This window comes from Microchirus variegatus (assembly GCF_963457635.1).
Source record: "Microchirus variegatus genome assembly, chromosome: 16".
Classification (NCBI taxonomy): Eukaryota; Metazoa; Chordata; class Actinopteri; order Pleuronectiformes; family Soleidae; genus Microchirus; species Microchirus variegatus.
The window spans coordinates 3718956-3737039 of record NC_139817.1 but is presented as its reverse complement, the minus strand read 5'-3'; the positions used below and the strand labels follow the sequence as shown (position 1 = coordinate 3737039).

Below are 18084 nucleotides of genomic sequence, written 5' to 3'. Positions count from 1 at the left end.
TATTTTAATTGCGCCCACCGCAGCAGAAGAACCTCATTCAGGTTTTTTTTTAATTCTGAATACCACTGAAGACCTACACACACCCCAAGTCTGTTCCTGGAAGTGCCCAAAACAGGGTAATCAGGGTGTCTGGGCCCCAAATTGGGTGGCTGCACCCCCGGAGACATAGATTTTATCATTAACTATGTACAGGAAGTTACACCAATGCTCTTTCGAAGCCTTGGATTTACTGCAGCAGGGGCCGTGCAGTCGATGGGTCGGCACCGTTAGCCCTTGTTGGCATCGTCAAGAACCCTTTGCATAACGTGCTGAATTTGGATGCGCGTACAACTGGCCATCTGTGTGATGACAAATACTGACTTCTACCATCTGCTTGTAGGTGTAGAACACGTGTGGTAGTTGCTCATGCATGCCAACCGAGCATGTGTCATTCTTTACCATGGGTCGATTATCAAAGTGGTGTGTTCTTAGTTTAAGAGGCCTCATACTTACTCTTTGGCTCCCCCCAACACTTCTTTGGAAGACTAAAGCCTGGTCTTACACTTGACATCCAGCACCTGTTTTGTACCACACCAGCAGAAAAGGTTATTTGCAGTCTGGTCTCTGCTTCCTCACCCGCCCGATCTGCAGTGATGTAACGCCTGATTTACAGCGAGGTCATGTTTTGGCGAGGCCCCCGTTGACAAGTGCCAGAGCACGTCAGTAACTGTGTGTTTGGGCACGACGCCACGGCCGATCATTACAAAATGGATTTCAACGCATGTTTTTTAGGGGGGCCCCTCTCAGACTGCCGGTTCCTCCACCCATCGAAAGAATCTTTTGTTTGTTCGGAGAATCCCACCCTCGGAAGTAAATCACAATCCCATAATAACATTTATGTTATCATTTCAAGACTGTTGGCAAATCAAAGCTGCTGCAGTAAAACTCGAGTGCAGTGAGTTATTGATGGGGAGTTTACAGATGTTTTACAGATGCAATAGAATATTGCTGCAAATATTTGTTTTTTTGCACCTGCCTGAAATTACATGAATATCTTTGCAACACACACAAAGACTGGCTTATTTTCCTGTCTAGCTAGAAGTTGCACTTAGAAGAATAAATATCGATGCATATGAAGCCAAACACCTTGAAGGCTCCATAGCACAGCGCCTTTAAACATTCCCCCGAAACAAAAAGAGAACAACCCCGAAGGCCTGTACTCTACGTACTCTACGTACGTTTTTCTCGAGGTGGAAAGAACAAGAACAAAGTTGTGGCCAGGACATTTCATTGTTGAACTCCTGGTAGGCCCTCATATGGAACTACGAGAACTCCCAATTTGATTGGGAACAACATTTTTAAAAATCAGAAGAGCGTTTAACAATTACACAAAAAAGAACGTCATTATTTTTCTGGCAGCCCTGGGAGAGCGAACAAATCCCTTGCGGAGTACATTTACTGACCTTGACAAGACCAGAACAAAGCTGGAGAGTTAAGAGAAATATTGGTGGAACATTCCTAAAATAGTACAATAGTAGCTATTTAAAAATACTATTAAGCCCCAGAGAAATCACATTTGAAAGAGCATCCAACCAACAGAGCTAGGTAGCTAGCTCCATTAGCTAGCTAGCTAATGCCAAGGAAAATAGCCCACTACTTCTAATTCACTTAAATAAAAAATCATTACTTGACATCAAATAATCATAAACTGTGACCCTTACCCTGTGACATTCGCTGATTTATAAATTGAATCTCAGTTTAATTTCCTGTGAACAATAATAGCTAGCTCCATTAGCTAGCTTGCTAGCTCACTAGCTGATAGGATAAATAAGATCAAAAACTGGGGAATTTGTACGAAAAATGAGTGTCGTTTAATGCGTCACTTGTTCACCGAGCAACAGACTGACTCATGTTTTCCCACAGGTTTCCTCAGCTCGAGTCGTTTTTCTGTGGAATTCGGCGCACAACAAAGAACACAGTGTAATACAGAGCATATAGAACGATCACATTAAACGACTCGCTCAAGTGTGTGAGGACACGTCTGCTTACGTTTGTCTCAAACTCTCTGGTGTCAAACTGTCTCATCCGCTGCTCTTACATGCAGTGATGAGCTGATACGATATTTAGGCAAAGTCCCAAAATCACTGGATTAGATATCAGAAAAAACACAATGTAAATTACCCTTTAAAAAATTCAATTTTTTTTTACATTTTAGTACAAATTCTCAGTTTTTAGTTTTTTAGTTAATTATATTGTTATATATTTGAACACCTTGTTTTCCTATTAAGACAAGAACTATTTGAATAACGTTAAAGTCCTTTTGTGTAGAGTTTAACTCGGGCAGAAGGTAAATGTATGTTTTCATTAGCATACCTGTGAGCGCGCAGACAGTGTGCAGTTTCATAACTGCAGAAACACGTTGGTTATGTCACAGAGAACATGCCTGAAGACAGAAATAACCATGTAGCTCCGCTGCTTTTGTTCAATATTTACCTTTTTTTTTTAAGATTTAAAACGAAACATGTGTCATTAGCACTCAATTAACCATCAAAATATGACTAAAATGTCAAAATAAAGTTGAGAACGTAAAAAATTGGAATTTCAAGTTACGCCCCGAGTCTGAACATTCAGAGAGAAAATAATATTATGTGTAACATAAATGTTATATGATGCACAAATTTGCTCCATGTCATGATTTTGTGAAGTTGTACATCCGTATAAAGTGGTTTCCCCCATTTAAAAATGTTCTGGGAATGCTTTGAACATTCCAGCCTTGGTGCATTCCACTTCCTTTGACTGAAACATGACAGCTCACCTCTTCCTCCTCCTCCTCCTCTCCCTGCAGAGCCCGGTCAGCCAAAGTCTTTCAAGAGGAAGCGTTCCCTGATCAACTGGCCCTTCTGGAGAGGCTCCAGCCCACAGCTGGACGGCCTGCCCCTGACCCCGACCTCGCTGTCTCCCACCCAGGGTCGTCTGTTCGGGCGACCCCTCAGCTCCGTCTGCTCTCCGGACCACGGCCTGCCCAAACCTGTCATGGTGAGCCCGGCGCAGGTCATGTACACCAGCAGTCAGGGGGGGGTCACGACCCTGTCTGCAGCAGGGTCACGGGGATTGTTTGGGGTCAGCAGTGGGAAGAGGAAGAAGGTTCATTCTTTACATAATTAATTTTTGTTTGATCGGAAGTCTGGGTGGTCGAAAAACGACGAAAAAACGACAAAAATTGAATAAATTGAATTAGAAACTTGAAAACAGGATTTATTCACTTCTATGCAGATGACTGGACTTTGTATGAAGTTAAACGTCGTTCAATTTGTGTACGATTGGTTCCTCGAGTCTCAGGGACAAAGGGGTGTGTCTGCAGCGAGCAAGACAGGGGGCGTAACCATAAGTGGGCGGAGCTACGAGTGATTTGCGTAACTGTGACCTAACCGTTATCACATCATACTGATCGGTTTTTATATTTCTCGTGTGCTTTTTGCGTGATTTGGAAAACTAGAAGTCCCGCCCTCTCCTGCTGATAATTCCGCCCACTTGTAGTACCTGTTTTAAACTCTGGGTGTCATATCCGACATTTAGCCCCTTTTAGTCCCGCAAGCAAAGTAAGTCTTGCATTTTTTGTTGTTTTTTACGAGAAGTGACATCACAGCAATGTCTAGAGCACTGTGCGATATTTCCGCGATGCGTAAAATGTTTACGTAATCATCTGATTAGCGTAGAATAATTTATCGTGATTGGACTGAAATACATTTTTTTGGTTGATTTTTATATATATATATATATATATATATATATATATCTTTTTAAAGAAATATAAATTTAAATGTTTTTAAATAAATGGATACATGGAGGTGGAAGACGCAATATTTTTCGCCGGAGTTTGTTTGTTTGTCTGTCTGTTAGCAACACAACTCGAAAAAAGTCACCGACGGATTTGGATGAAATTTTCAGGAAATGTCCGCAATGGGACCAGGAATAAGTGATTGAATTTGCGTGATCCATAGACGCTATCACTGGTTACAACACTCGCTGTCTGACCCAGGAGCACCGACGGGATGTATTCTGTAGGCCTTGGCGGAGGTCTGCGCTCCCCGAGTGCTTTTCTAGTCCAAAATAAAAACGTTTACACCTTGTTTAAAACTGTAACATATACTTTTCTAAGTGTGTGTGACCTTTAATTCCCCCTCTGTCCTCTGTCCTCCAGGACATGCTGGTCTTCCTGTATCTGGAGGGTCCGTACACCAAAGGCGTCTTCAGGCGCTCGGCCGGAGCCAAAGCCTGTCGGGAACTACGAGACAGACTGGACAGTGGGACAGAAGACCCCGAGATCTCACTCCAGTCTGTGTTCATCATTGCTGCCGTGCTCAAGGTAACACACACACACACACACAAAATAAAACGATAATAAAATGTTAATTATGTTAAATATTTATGACAAATGCATTTCCCCACACACAGGATTTCCTGCGAAATATCCCGGGCAGTTTGCTGAGCGTGGATCTGTACGAGCAGTGGATGGACGTGATGGAGGAGGACAGAGGGGACGAGAGGACACCGACTGTCCAGAGGTAGGAACTGTCTCTGTCTGTGTCCCTGTCTGTCTTCAGTATACAAACACAGTGTTTTCATTCAGAGACAAATGAAAGGAAAATGTGTGGCTGAAGCTGAATGTTCTGGAGGCTTGTGGTGTTCCAGCGCCTTCCTGTGGCACTTTGTCGGTTTTTTTTCCTCTAATTACACCATGTTTATGTCTACACAGTAAAGAGAGGGGTCACTTCAGATCCAAAATCAACAAAACTGAATTCCTTTTTTCCCCTTAAGAAAATAGAAAACAAGTTACCGTGAAGGCGACAATGAAAAAGTTCCAGGAGAAAATTCCTGCGGAGAAACAAACACACAAACACACATAGACATACTTTAAGAAATCTCATTGACTTCCATTCATTTGGACAACCTAAAGCAGAGGTTCCCAAAGTCAGGGTCTAGACCCACAGATGGGCCGCTGGAGATTTTTTTGGGGTCCCAAAAACAAATTTTCCCAACCTTTTAGTTAATATTTTATCAATAACATGCATAAAATGTTAGTACACAACAAAAACTATGCACAAATTTGCCCTTGACACGATTTATAATGTGATTTATTGAGTTTAATCTTATCCCTAACCTTAACCATAACTATGTTAAACCTAACCTTAACCAAAATTCAAATCTTAGCCTTAAATTTAACCATTACCTCAGAAATGTATCTCATTCGGACCAGGTTTAGGTCTCTATGACGACTACTGGTCCTGACAAAGTCAGTGTTTATGAGAAAGTTAAATATTTTTAAAAAATCACACTCGTCCCTCTCTTTTTCTCAGGTTGCTCCGCCTCCTGCCCGCCGAGAACCTGCTGCTGCTGCGGCACGTCGTCGCCATCCTGCACCGTATCCAAGGCAACGCCCACGACAACCAGATGAACGCCTTCAATCTGTCCGTCTGCATCGCTCCCAGCATGCTCTGGGCTCCGGCGCCGAGCACCCCCGAGATGGAGGGGGAGGGGACGAAAAAGGTGAGGAGAAACATCGGCGTTAACTTTAAAAGAGGCGTCTTCAAAGCTTTCCTCTGTGTGTGTGTGTGTGTGTGTGCGTGTGTGTGTGTGTGTGTGTGTGTGTGTGTGTGTGGAATCTAACATCTCAGTGTCAAAACTGAAGCAAACAGAGATCAGACAGGTGAAGATGCTGAGGTGTTTCTGACACCATTACACACACACAACCGCGCACACATGTTCATACCATGTGGAGTGTATACGTGTTAGCGTGCACATGCTACTTCTGTCAGCCCCCGCAAAATGTATTCATCAGCAGACGGACTGACGTTTACCCTGCGGATGCTAACACACACACACACACACACACACACACACACACACACATTTACATGTCATCCATCACTCATGAAGTAAATCTTCAGTGAGTTTTTTTTCACACAGGAAAACACTTTACAGCCTTTAAAGGATTAGTTCGTCCCCAACTTTAACAAAAAATTCTGCAAAAAAACGTTGTTAGCAGAGATTATGGTCGTTATCCATCATCTATGTGAGGACGTGAGCTAACGTAGACGTGCGGATTGAGATTTAGCCACACTGTTTACGATATAATCATCATTTTTCATGTAACAGCAGAGTGAGTAGAGCCGCGAGTCGAGTTAAACATCGCGATTACCGACGCTACCTTTAAGCGCTAACAACTTCCTGTCAGTGTTTACGTTAAAAAAATAATCTTAAATTGTGGTGACTTTTATCGGCTTTTTTGTTAATTTGGAGCAAACGTCAGACTTCCTCGTTTATATCTAGGTCAGTCGGCGCGACCTGAAATACCTGACCCCGCCCCCCACTGAATGACACACACACACACACACACACACACACTGAACCACAGACAAATCATCATGTAGTCACTAACACGTGAAGCATAAAAAGAAAGAGTTTGGATTTGTGGTTTGTGTTTGGAAGGTTATACACTTATTGTGTTACACACACACACACACACACACACACACTGTCTCTGTGGGTGGCTGCTTTTGCGTACGTGTGTGTGTGCATGTGCATATTCTTGTGGGATCCATTGAGTAAAAAACATGCAAAGAATTTCCTCCAGAATCCAGAGGAACGGACACACACACACACACATGTCAGTACAAGTATCCCTAACACCCACAAATACCTAAACACCCCGCGTCACAGTGTGTGTGTGTGTGTGTGTGTCAGCACAAACGTCCCCTTTTTCTTAAGGGGGAAAAAAAACGTTTAAAAAAATAACAAAGTGAGATTTCAACACCCCCCCCTCCCGACACACACACCCCTCTCTGTGGTCAGTACCATGGTCCAGTTTAAACCAGTTCTGGGCCTCTGGTCTACGTCACGTCTGCAGACACGTGAACGCAGCAGACACTTCGCTCTCCAAGCTCCTCCCCCTTTTTTTTTACGCAGCGTATAATTTAAATGTTTTTGCCTGTTTAAGAGATTCTGAGGTTAAAAAAAAAAACCCTCTGTGTCCTCGTCTTTTACGGCGAGACAAATCGTTTCGGATGAACGTTGTTTCTCCCTTTAAAGCTGCAGTACGTCATCTTTGTGTGGTCGATGTGATTACTCCGCCTCTGTTTGGAACGATGTAGCATTATAGCGCTATGATGCTCAGACCTGACTGAGGGAGCGTTTGTGTGTATACACCAGTAGAGCAGGGGCGGGGCGGAGTCAAGAAACTGTTTTTTTTGTCCTTTTTAAACACTTCCTCCCTTGAGATGAATCAAATCACTTCCTGTCTGTAGCGCAGGAGTGTCACCGGGCGACACGAGATCGAAACACTGCCGTTATGCACTACATGTTTAAAAACGAAGAATAGAATCTAAACTTTTTTTTTGCTTTTCTGGATGAAATATTTTGCATATTTTCAAAATAAAATACAAATAGTGAGACTTACTTTATCAATTAGCGGAGTTTCTAGCGCATTTACCTCTTTATTGACGAGCCAAATTTTTCACTTCACGAAAGCATAAAAACGGACGATTTATACCTTTTATTCTTAATATTTGATTCTTTTTATGTATACAATTGAACCTCAGAACATCTACAGCATGATAACAGAGAATATTTCATCACAGAGAAGTGAATCAGAGACAGCTCGAGTTCACGCGAGCGTTGACCTCACACATACTCGGGGAAATGACCCACTGACACACCAGCGTGACATCTGACGTCTGGTTTCCACGGCGACAGAGGACATGGCGCTGACATGCGTTCACTTCTTGGAGACTGAAGCTCACTGCACCGTATGTCCTCGCCTTAAAATGTAAGAATTTACATGGTGGGGGACTTGATTTGTGTCTCTATAAGGAAGACAAAGTAGCCCCTACACTTATCTCATCCCGGTGTTCCTTCTACAAATGAATGTTTGTGTATAGAGTGAGAGGAACAGGCTGTTGACAGATGGACGGATGGATGAATGGATGGGTGGATAAATGGGCGGATGAGTGAAAGTCCTCTGGACGCCTGCAGCGTCGGCGTGAACTCGAGCCGTCTGTGATTTTAATTTACACACAAACTTTTCATTTTAGACATAAAAAGACCTGGAGGGAAACAGAAATATTAAAAATAAGACGTATATATATATATAGATTATTTAAATCCAGATTAGTGTGCTTTAGAAAAGTCTCTGTACTGAAAAAGAAACTAGTGCTGGGCACGTTAGCGGCGGTTAACGGCGTCAACGTTAGCGCATGACGCGTTTCCATGACGACTGACCGGAAAAAGACGCGCATGACGTCACGTTTACGTGCCACAACACCGGAGTCCAGGCACTATTTACCAGTTAGCTCCGTTAGCTACTTTAGCTCCTTTAGCGCCGTTAGCGCGCCTGCAGTCAAACTGGAGCGGTCTGTTTATCAAAGGAAAAGAGCAGCGCTACAAATAACCAGCGTACCTTGTACTGCGTATGTGTGCCTCTGTTTTTAAAGTTTAGCGTTACTTTAGAGACTCATTTTAACAATCGGGAGTCACGCAAACATGACGGTCATGCGTGTCAGTCGTCATGGAAATGCGACGTGTGTTAGCGTTGACGCCGTTAACCGGCATTATCGCGCTAACATGCCCAGCACTAAAAAAAACCAAAACAAAACAAAGGTTTGATTTGACTGAAAACACAAAGACACGTCCATGGAAAGTGCTCAAGTTTCTTGACTCCACCCGCCCCTGCTCTACTGGTGTATACACACAAACGCTCCCTCAGTCAGGTTCTAAGAGGACATTGAGACAGAACATTAAACCAAAGTTTTAAACAAACAGATACAGGGAAAATGGGAAACAGGTGAAACGGATCAAGGCGGAGCTATTCAATCACAGAGCGAAGAGGAAGTAAATCAAGAGCGAAAGTAACCTCATGAAAACACATGAAAACGACCCAACGATCAAAGAAAAACACCAAAGGTCTATAACTGACACAGGCAACGTTCAAATTAGACAAAACCTCCGATGCTAAGAAGTCTCCGATGTCACATGCAGCGGCCGGAGGACGACGACGACGGCGGCGACGACATGTTGTTGTTGTGTAACTGTGAGCTATAACTGTCACCACAGGTTATGGCCAACAGAGCTGAGGATTAACCGCAAAACCAAGATAAGTGTTGCCTCTGGGTTTTCATCCAGCTGCCATTAGTGAGCCACACACACACACACACAGCAGAGGAGATGAAAGAGTTGCATCTGCTCTCCGGTTATAAAAACTTTAAGGGATTAAGCCTCGCTGATAACCCAAATGAAATTACTCCGGACCGCATTAAGTTAAATCGCTCGACTAAAAATACGCCGCTCGTTGTCCACCGGGTGAAAAGAGAACAAACAAACCATAAAGTGATAAAAGTCACTGCTAAAACAGGAGATACATTTTTCTAACGTGGACATGTGGACAACACACACACACACACACACACACAGAGACACAACATCTGGCTTCACAAACAAACAGGGACAGGGATTTTTGTGTTTTTCCAAATCGCAGATGATTAAAAACTGGCAGATTATAGAGGAAATGTTCCTCGCTCTGTGACAGATACACGTGTTCCATCATGTGTTTTTACTTTAAGGCCAACAAACACTGACAAAAGGACCTGAGATGACATTCAGGGCCATAACTTTAGGGCATTTGACACAGGTGCCAGTCAACTACGCCGAATCATAACAAGTTTGGTCGCGATCTGACTTTCTGTTATGATGTTATAACATGATTTCTATGTAAGCAACGTTGGCGCCACCTAGTGCCACAACCGCGCAGCATTAAGTAAGAGTTCTTGATAAGTATTAACGCTTATCTTGTCCACATCGACCTCCGCCAATTACAAGTTGCTCGCAATAAAACTGAAGGAGAAGCAAAAATGGACGCAAAGCGGCTGTTTGATCCAAAATGGCCACCTTCCTGTTGAGTTTAGGTGATGGGTCCAAGAGACTTTTCTGTAGCTCTTGTCCTGATGAACGCATGTGCCCATTTTCACACGTGTAGGTGAAACCGTCTGCCGGGGCTGTTGATTTTGAACGTTCAAGGGGGCGCTGTGGAGCTATTTGGCCAGACTTTAACGGTGCGTTGTCCGTCTCCCTGCAGGTGTGCGAGCTGGTCCACTTCCTCATCGAGAACTGCAGCAGCGTCCTGGGAGAAGATATCGCCACGCTGTTCAGGAGCTTCAGCCAGAAGAGCAGCAGCAGTGACCACGGATCAGGTAACTGAGAAGGGTGCTAGCGGAAAAAGAGTGTGCTAGCAGGCTAACGCTATGTACCAAAACGCGAGGAGAAAACAAAGACAAACAAACATGAACAATGTAAAAAGTATAAGCAAGCGTCAGGGTGCGCTGTTCTGTGTTAGCTTGCTAGCTTGCTAGCTTGTCCACTTGGGGGTACTGTTAGCATCAGGCTATTATCTCATAATTGCAGCAGTGGTTTTTGTTTTCTGTCGAATCATTGTCCTCTAAAGAGGCTATAGCATAACAGTGCTACATGATACAGTGTGTGATGCTAGTCAAGTGGGTTTTCCTGAGTAAAAGGTTTGTCAGAAACTCGTATATTTGTGCATTTTAAGTGGTTATGCGTAAATCCTAGCCCTGACATATACCCGCGTATTAACGTAAAAACCGCACGACTGAACCCAAGATACGTGAGCGCAGTGTGAGGGACACAGAGGTCAAACCTCGAGTCCTGAGCTGAATGAACAAAGTCCCAGTTCAGCGCTAGCTACAGACGTAGAGAACAGAGGACAAAGCGCCGTCCCGCCGTATGCTCCCGGACCTCGCCTGGTTATTTATAGAAGGTCTGTCTGTTGTATTTTCCCGAATGAAGAGATTCAACAGTGCGTTAATCAGCACCTGCGACCTCGGCAATCACCGAAAATTACAGCAGGTCAATCTGCTGACCCCAATCAACCAGCCTGAAAGAAGCTCACACACACACTGACACTGAAGCAGTGTTAGCTTTTGGACACAAAATACCATTTATGTACAGAAATGAATGTAAAAGTTGAAATTAGGATATTTTTGTTGAGTTTATTTAAGTTTTATTGGAAAAAAAAACCCATGTATAATCTATTTAAAGTTGATTTTAACAGCCATTGTGTAGAATAAGCATAATAAAGTATTTCTCTCCTCGCAGACGCGTCGTCCTTCCAGATGAACGACTCGTCGTACGACAGCCTGGAGAACGAGCTCAACGACGAGCCCGAGTCTCCGTGTCAGGAGCAGCTGCCGCTCCGCGACAAGGACAAGCCCGACAGCCGCAGCCGCGACTCCGTCATCACGCTCAGCGACTGCGACCCGGACCCCGACCCGGAGGCCGACCTCCTGCTGCAGCTCCCCCCGCTGGCCAGGCCGCGGCGGTTCAGCCCCGCGGTGCGGCAGCCGCGCACGCGGCAGGCCAACGGCACGTCGCAGGGCGCCAGGAGGCTGAGGAGGAGCTCGGAACCCGCCTTGGCTCTGGAGACCACGCTTCCTTCTGGCGCCCTGGCGGTTCACGCCGACAACCGCTGCCTGCCGCAGAGGAAGGCGAGCTACGACGCCGCCATGGTCGGAGAGCGTGAGGAGGGCGAGGACGAGGTGTTTCTGGAGCAGCGGCTGAACGGACTCCAGCTGAAGCAGGAGGGCGGGTGCGAGAAGGGAGGAGCTAAAGTCCAGAATGGCGGGTGGAGGAAGGCGAAGCACGCGCCCCCGCCGCCGTTAAGACTGGACGCTAGCTGCTCCAGTCTGTCCTCACCTGCAACCTCACCCACAGGCTCCTCCCTCAGCTCTTTAGACTCCGCCTTCTCACAGTATTCCACAGACTACACCAGCAACGGCGCGATCGTGTCGGGCGAGCTTCCGCCGCTCTCGCCGCTCTTTACCTCGCGGCCACAGCTGTCACCCAGAGGTTCACCGCCTCGCGGCGGGGAAGCCGCGCCTTCGATTCCGCAGCCCGCCCGGACGCCCGCCAGCACCGCCCACCCCCACGGCCTCCACCCTAACATGTGGCTCAAGAGGGACCGCCGTCTGTCGCTGAAGCAGTCCGATAACGGACACGCGGACGAGGACTTACCCGCGGTCAACGGGAAAAACAGCCCGCCCTGCAACGGCCACCAGAAGGTGGCGGCGGCGGCGGTGACTCAGCGTAGATCCAGCAGTCCTCCGTCCTACCAGCAGGCACTGCTGCAGCTGCAACGCAGCCGCTCGCCGTTTTTCAAGGGGACGGAGAAACCTCTGACGGTCAGAGAGCTGAGGCAGCTCCACGATCAAACCTGCACCTTCAGACCCACGACAACGCCAAACCAGACTCCACAAACAGGAAGTGAGTTCACGCAGAGGGCGGCCGGGAACGAGCGCGTGCAGCCGCCGCAGGGCGTCTTCTACGGACAGAGCAACACGTCTCTGGTCCTCCAGAGGCAAAAGTCCGACTCGCTGACTCCGGATCTGAGAGGACGGACTCTTCCTCTGCCTCGCCGAGCGTCGGAACCCGCCAAGTCCTCCACAAACTCCTTTAACCCCGCCTCCTCCGCCTCCTCCGCCTCCTCCTCCTCTTCGTCGTCTATGACCCTGAACAGACCTCGAATTCTCAAGGGTCAGACCCAGGACGGCGGACTCAGGGTGTCGGACGTGGAGCGCGGCCACGCCGAGCCTCGCTTCTGCCTGTCTCCGTCCGCCACGCGCACCGTCAGGGACTACTTTTCGTCGCAGCAGGAGCAGGAGGACGCCGACGCGTGCCTGCGGCGGAGCCAGGAGGTGGCGCTGGCGATCGTGCAGGGCAAGAGGGAGTGGCAGAGCAAGCGCTGCAGCGACCCGCGCGTCGACGACTTTGAGCAGCTGTTTTTCGCGGAAGAGTCGTACGTGTAAATAATTGTACAGATAATTAATGCGTGTGAGATGGATTTTTCTTTTTTTTTTTTTTTTTTTTTTTACCAGTTTTGTCGTAAATTATGTGATTATGTGATTATTATGTGATGTATTCGTACACTTACACAAGTTTCCCCTCTGGCAGCAGCAACATATACAGAGATTCACCACCTGTTTCACGGTTCCTCCTCAGAATATTGGGAAGTTCGAACGTTAATCTTCTTTGGACGATTAGTTTCTTTGAATATTTGTGGCTGAGATCCAAAAAAACCTTAAGATTTATTGAGTATTGAAGCCGGATTTTGTGTCACAGCCTTAGGGCTGAAAGATTTGGTCTGCAATATGTAATTTACTGATACATATGATATACGTATGTGATTTTCAATATATTGTTCAGTTCAAAATTTACTACGTCTTAGATCTACGATTAAAATAAATGGCTAATTGTTTCCATTGTTGAAAATTGCGATTCCAATTTGACAAATGTCATTATTTAGCGCTAGCCAGCGTCAGAGATTGTCAAAAACATAAAGAAGTGATAACGTCCTCAGAAATGTCAAATTAAGGACAAAGAAAACCCACAAAAAAACTATATTTCGTACTTCAGTTTTTAGCTAAATTTATATTTAAATTCTGACATAAATGCTCAGTTGCAAATTTATGCGCAAAAAGACGTGCACAGACGGGTATAACGCGTGTTTATGACTTATTACAAGCGTTTACCTTTAAACACACACCTGTGATGTTTGCTGTGGACCCAGAGTGTGTGTGTGTGTGTGTGTGTGTGTGTGTGTGTGTGTGTGTGTGTACCTTTAAGACGATAACACACAATAATGGAGAACATTGACATTTTAACATAATTGTACCGTCTTCTTCTTTGGCGACCAATAATTACATACACGTGTTTGTACACAGGAATACGTGAATCAGTCCAGTCTGTATTTATTGTTTTTGAGTGTGTGTGGGTCCAGTACTGTGCAAAAGTCTTAGTCCCTCACCATTAGCTTGTTGTTGTTTCAGCGACACTATAATTACGTCTGTCACTGCGAACACTTCCAGGAAACATGTACCAAAGTTTTAAAATAACAGAAACAAGAATTCAGTGTGACCTACTTTTACAGATTTGACAAATACTCTGTGTGGACAAAAGTATTTTGGACGCCTGGCCGTGACGCCGACAGAGCCTGTAATAACACACTTGGCTCACAGTCTCTGTACCAGGTCGTCCCAAAGCTTCTTCCACACCAAACCATGTCTTTGTAATCCTTGACACTTCCTCAAACTGTTGACGCAAAGTTGGAACCGTTGTCCGAAATGTCTCGGTTTGCTAACGGGTAAGAGATCTAGAGCCCAAAGCCCGACTGAAACACCTGATTTCAACACTTGTATGAGTTCAACTCATTGACAGAAACAACAAAGCTGAGGCTTTTGCACAGAACTCTGTGAGGACCAGGGTTCAGACTTGGTTGTTGCACTCTTAGAAATAAAAGTGCTAAGTAGAAAGAACCATACACCCTTTTGGGGGGTTCTTGGTGGAACCATTAGTGTCACCAAGAACCCTTGAAAAACCCTAGCAAATGGTTCCAGGTCAAACCTCAGCCCTTGTAGAAGAACCCTTTTGGAACCCTTATTTCTAAGAGTGTAGGGTGCGCGTTGATGGTTGGGTTTCTCCATCCTGGTCCTGGTGATCCACTGACCCTTTCAGATGTTTCCCTGCTCCAACAATCCATTCGTCCATCCATTGGCTACGGCTCCAACACACCTGATTCAAACATGGCTCGTTAGCATGCTAACTGCACTCTGAGTCAGAGGTGTGTGTGTTGGAGCGAGGAACCTTCAAAAACAATGCAAGGCAGTGGATCTTCAGGACCAGGACTGAGAAACCATGTGAGTGTCCTCACTAAGAACGCTGTAGAATAATGTATGTGTGTGTGTGTGTGTGTGTGTGTGTGTGTGTTCTTGTACTTGCGGCATACTGAGAGTTTTTAACCAACAAAGTGAGGACATTTTGGTCGGTCCTCACTTTGTTTTCATTGAAATCACTTCCGTAGGTTGCTATAACATGCTATACTCAATTTGTCAAAAAAAAAAAAAAAATTGTCAAATTTTGGACCAAACATTTTACGTCAATTTTTTTTTTCAAATTTTGGACCAAACATTTTGGGTCAAAATTTTTTTTTCAAATTTTGGACCAAAAATTTTGCATCAATTTTTGTCAATTTTTTATTCAAATTTTGGACCAAACATTTTAGGTCCAATTTTTTCTTCAAATGTTGGACCAAAAATTTTGCGTCAATTTTTTTTTCAAATTTTGGACCAAACATTTTGGGTCCAATTTTATTTTTCAAATGTTCGACCAAAAATGTTGGGTCCAATTTTTTTTTTCCACATTTTGGACCAAACATTTTGCGTCAATTTTTTTTTTCAAATTTTGGACCAAACATTTTGGGTCCAATTTTTTTTTTCAAATTTTGGACCAAAGATTTTGCATCAATTTTTGTCAATTTTTTTTTCAAATTTTGGACAAAACATTTTGGGTCCAATTTTATTTTTCAAGTGTTTGACCAAAAATGTTGGGTCCAATTTTTTTTTTCCACATTTTGGACCAAAAATTTTGCGTCAAATTTTTTTTCTAACTTTGGACCAAAAATTTTGGATGACAGTATAGTATAACGTTTTTGTCAAATTTTGGGTCAAATTTTTTTTTCAAATTTTGGACCAAACATTTTGGGTCAAATTTTAGTAGATGTCATTCATGAAGTAGATATTTGTAATTGTGTTGATTTATAAAGTGGAATTGCTGGTCCTCGCTTTGTCAGCAACCCAGTCCTCAGTATGCAGCAAGTACAAGAATGTGTGTGTGTGTGTGTGTGTGTGTGTGTATTTGGGCTGGTTTTCACATTCTGGCACCCCTTTTTTTAAAGAACCTTTTAAGGGTTAAGACCTGGTTTTAGGGTTAGGGTAAAGGGCTAGGGTGTGTGTGTGTGTGTGTGTGTGAGAGAGAGAGAGAGTATGATGTCAGCCAATCTTGAGCAGGAATGTGAGGAAACCATATTCTTGCTTTCAAAGCACTTCAACCGTCTCGGCAAGAAACACCAACTCTGTGTTGAAAAGCATCATTCAACACACATTTCTTTACCTGTTCTGTTGTATATTTGTGTATAATAATGATATTTCTTGACTATGACCTATGTGACACTTTACATTCAATGACCTTATTTCACTGTGCGTTGATGTATGTATGTATATACTGTTTATATATATATGTATATACATACAGTAGCTGTGGATAATGTCAATATGATCACAGTGTTATTATTATTATTATTATAATAATAAACGTTACTCACTCTGGAATAAGGTCGTTGTCATGTTAAATGTAAGTGTCGCCACGTTCAAAATGTACTTTACCGCGTTTCTATGAATAATTATTATCCTCATTCATGATGGTGAATTGTGTCAAACGTGTACAATAACTCTGCGTATTTATGTTTAAAGAAATATATAAATATATATATGTCTATATAAATATTATATGAACTTTGGTATTTTGTGTTGTGTGTGTGTGTGTGTGAGAGAGAGAAGAAATCATGTGTATTTTTGTACATGCCAATTCTGCTGCTGCTGCTGTCGTCTCTATAGAAACTATATTTGCTACCATGTTGTATATTGTGTACATCTGGCGTTCATTCACATTCACGAGAACAAAAAATGTCGTCGACTTTAATAAATGTTGCTCTTAAGAAACGACGTTTGTAGATTTTTCTGTCGGAACTGAAAAATAGTTATAGTGTTTGTTTTTTGTGCTTGGTTGTAGCTCTGGTTAATTTCAAATCATGTGTTTAGCACTAGCAAATTAAAACACATTTATGTATTTAGCACTAGCTAAAACATGCTTATGTAAAAAATCACCTTAATGTGTTTCCCACTAGCTACTTATATGCTTAGCAATCGCTAAAACAGCCCCCCTATGTGTTGAGCACTAGCTAAAACATGCTTATGTGTTTAGAACTAGCCAAATAAAACATGTTTAGGTCTTTCGCAGTCAATAAATCACGTTAATGTGTTTCGCACTAGCTAATTAAAGCATGTTCATATGCTTAGCATTAGCTAAAACATGCCTATGTGTTTAGCACTAGCTAAAACATGCTTATGTGTTTAGAACTAGCCAAATAAAAACGTGTTTAGGTGTTTAGCAGTCAAAAAATCATGTTAAGGTGTTTTGCGCTAGCTAATTAAAACATGTTGATATGCTTAGCACTCGCTAAAACATGCCTTTGTGTTTAACACTAGCTAAAACATGTTTATGTGTTTCGCACTAGCTAACTAAAGCATGTTTATATGCTTAGCACTAGCTAAAACATGCCTATGGGTTTAGCATAGCATGTGCTGCGGTGTTAAGCACGAGCCAATTAAAACACTTCAAGTATTTAGCGCTAATCTATCTATCTATCTAGCTAATTAAAACTTGTTTATAAGTTTAGCACTAGTCAGTGAATCATGGTAATGTGTTTCACACTAGCTAATTAAAACATGTTCATATACTTAGCACTAGCTTAAACATGCTCGTGTGCACAGTTTAAAGATGTTTTTGTGTTTTAGTGCCAGGCAATTAAAACACAGATAATCTGTTCAATTCAGCCTAAAATTGGACGACGACGTCGGAAGGGAACGAAACACAAGTTATAATTATAATTATTTTAAAAAAAAAACATGTCAAAACCAGCACAAATACACATGTTATCGTCAAAAGTTTCCACAATGATTAATTTTATTCTCTTCATATGACACTAAAATATACAGCACAGATTTACGGATGTGCTCCACTGCTCTGATCGTCCCCATGAGGCCCTTTAATCGACGTAATCCCACAACATCTTTGTCAAATAATGGAATTTATCTCCAATAAAAACCCGACACTCACACAGCACGAGCTTAGTCGTCATATATTTTGTGTTTTGGACGTTGTAGCTGAAGGAAACAGATCCTTGAGAGTGTACGTCTCTAATCCTAGTCTACGCCTGACAGCAATATCTAGGTCACAAACTCCCCCCTCTCACACTTCCTGTTTCTGACCATGTCATATTTCACTCCAGAAAAGAGTGAGGAGGCAAAAACACGCGAGTATGTGTGTGTCTGTGTCACACGTACGTACGTACGCACACGGATCGTAAATCTGCCGTCGTTTCCTGTTGTGAAGGAGTCAGGGTTTAGGATTGTGCCGCTGAGATGTTCG

General features: G+C 43.6%; 1 protein-coding gene across 1 annotated transcript in view; it reads left to right on the top strand.

The window, feature by feature from the left end:
• arhgap20 (Rho GTPase activating protein 20) overlaps positions 1-12848 on the top strand; it is a gene marked incomplete at both ends in the record, with an annotated part of 44507 nt that extends 31659 nt beyond the window's left edge. Inside the window, 6 exons of the mRNA XM_083902588.1 lie at positions 2825-3015; positions 4181-4345; positions 4435-4544; positions 5337-5526; positions 10106-10220; positions 11143-12848. Coding sequence (XP_083758714.1) covers positions 2825-3015; positions 4181-4345; positions 4435-4544; positions 5337-5526; positions 10106-10220; positions 11143-12848 — 2477 coding nt within the window. The remainder of the gene's footprint in view (positions 1-2824; positions 3016-4180; positions 4346-4434; positions 4545-5336; positions 5527-10105; positions 10221-11142) is intronic.
• Between the last annotated feature and the right edge of the window lie 5236 nt (positions 12849-18084).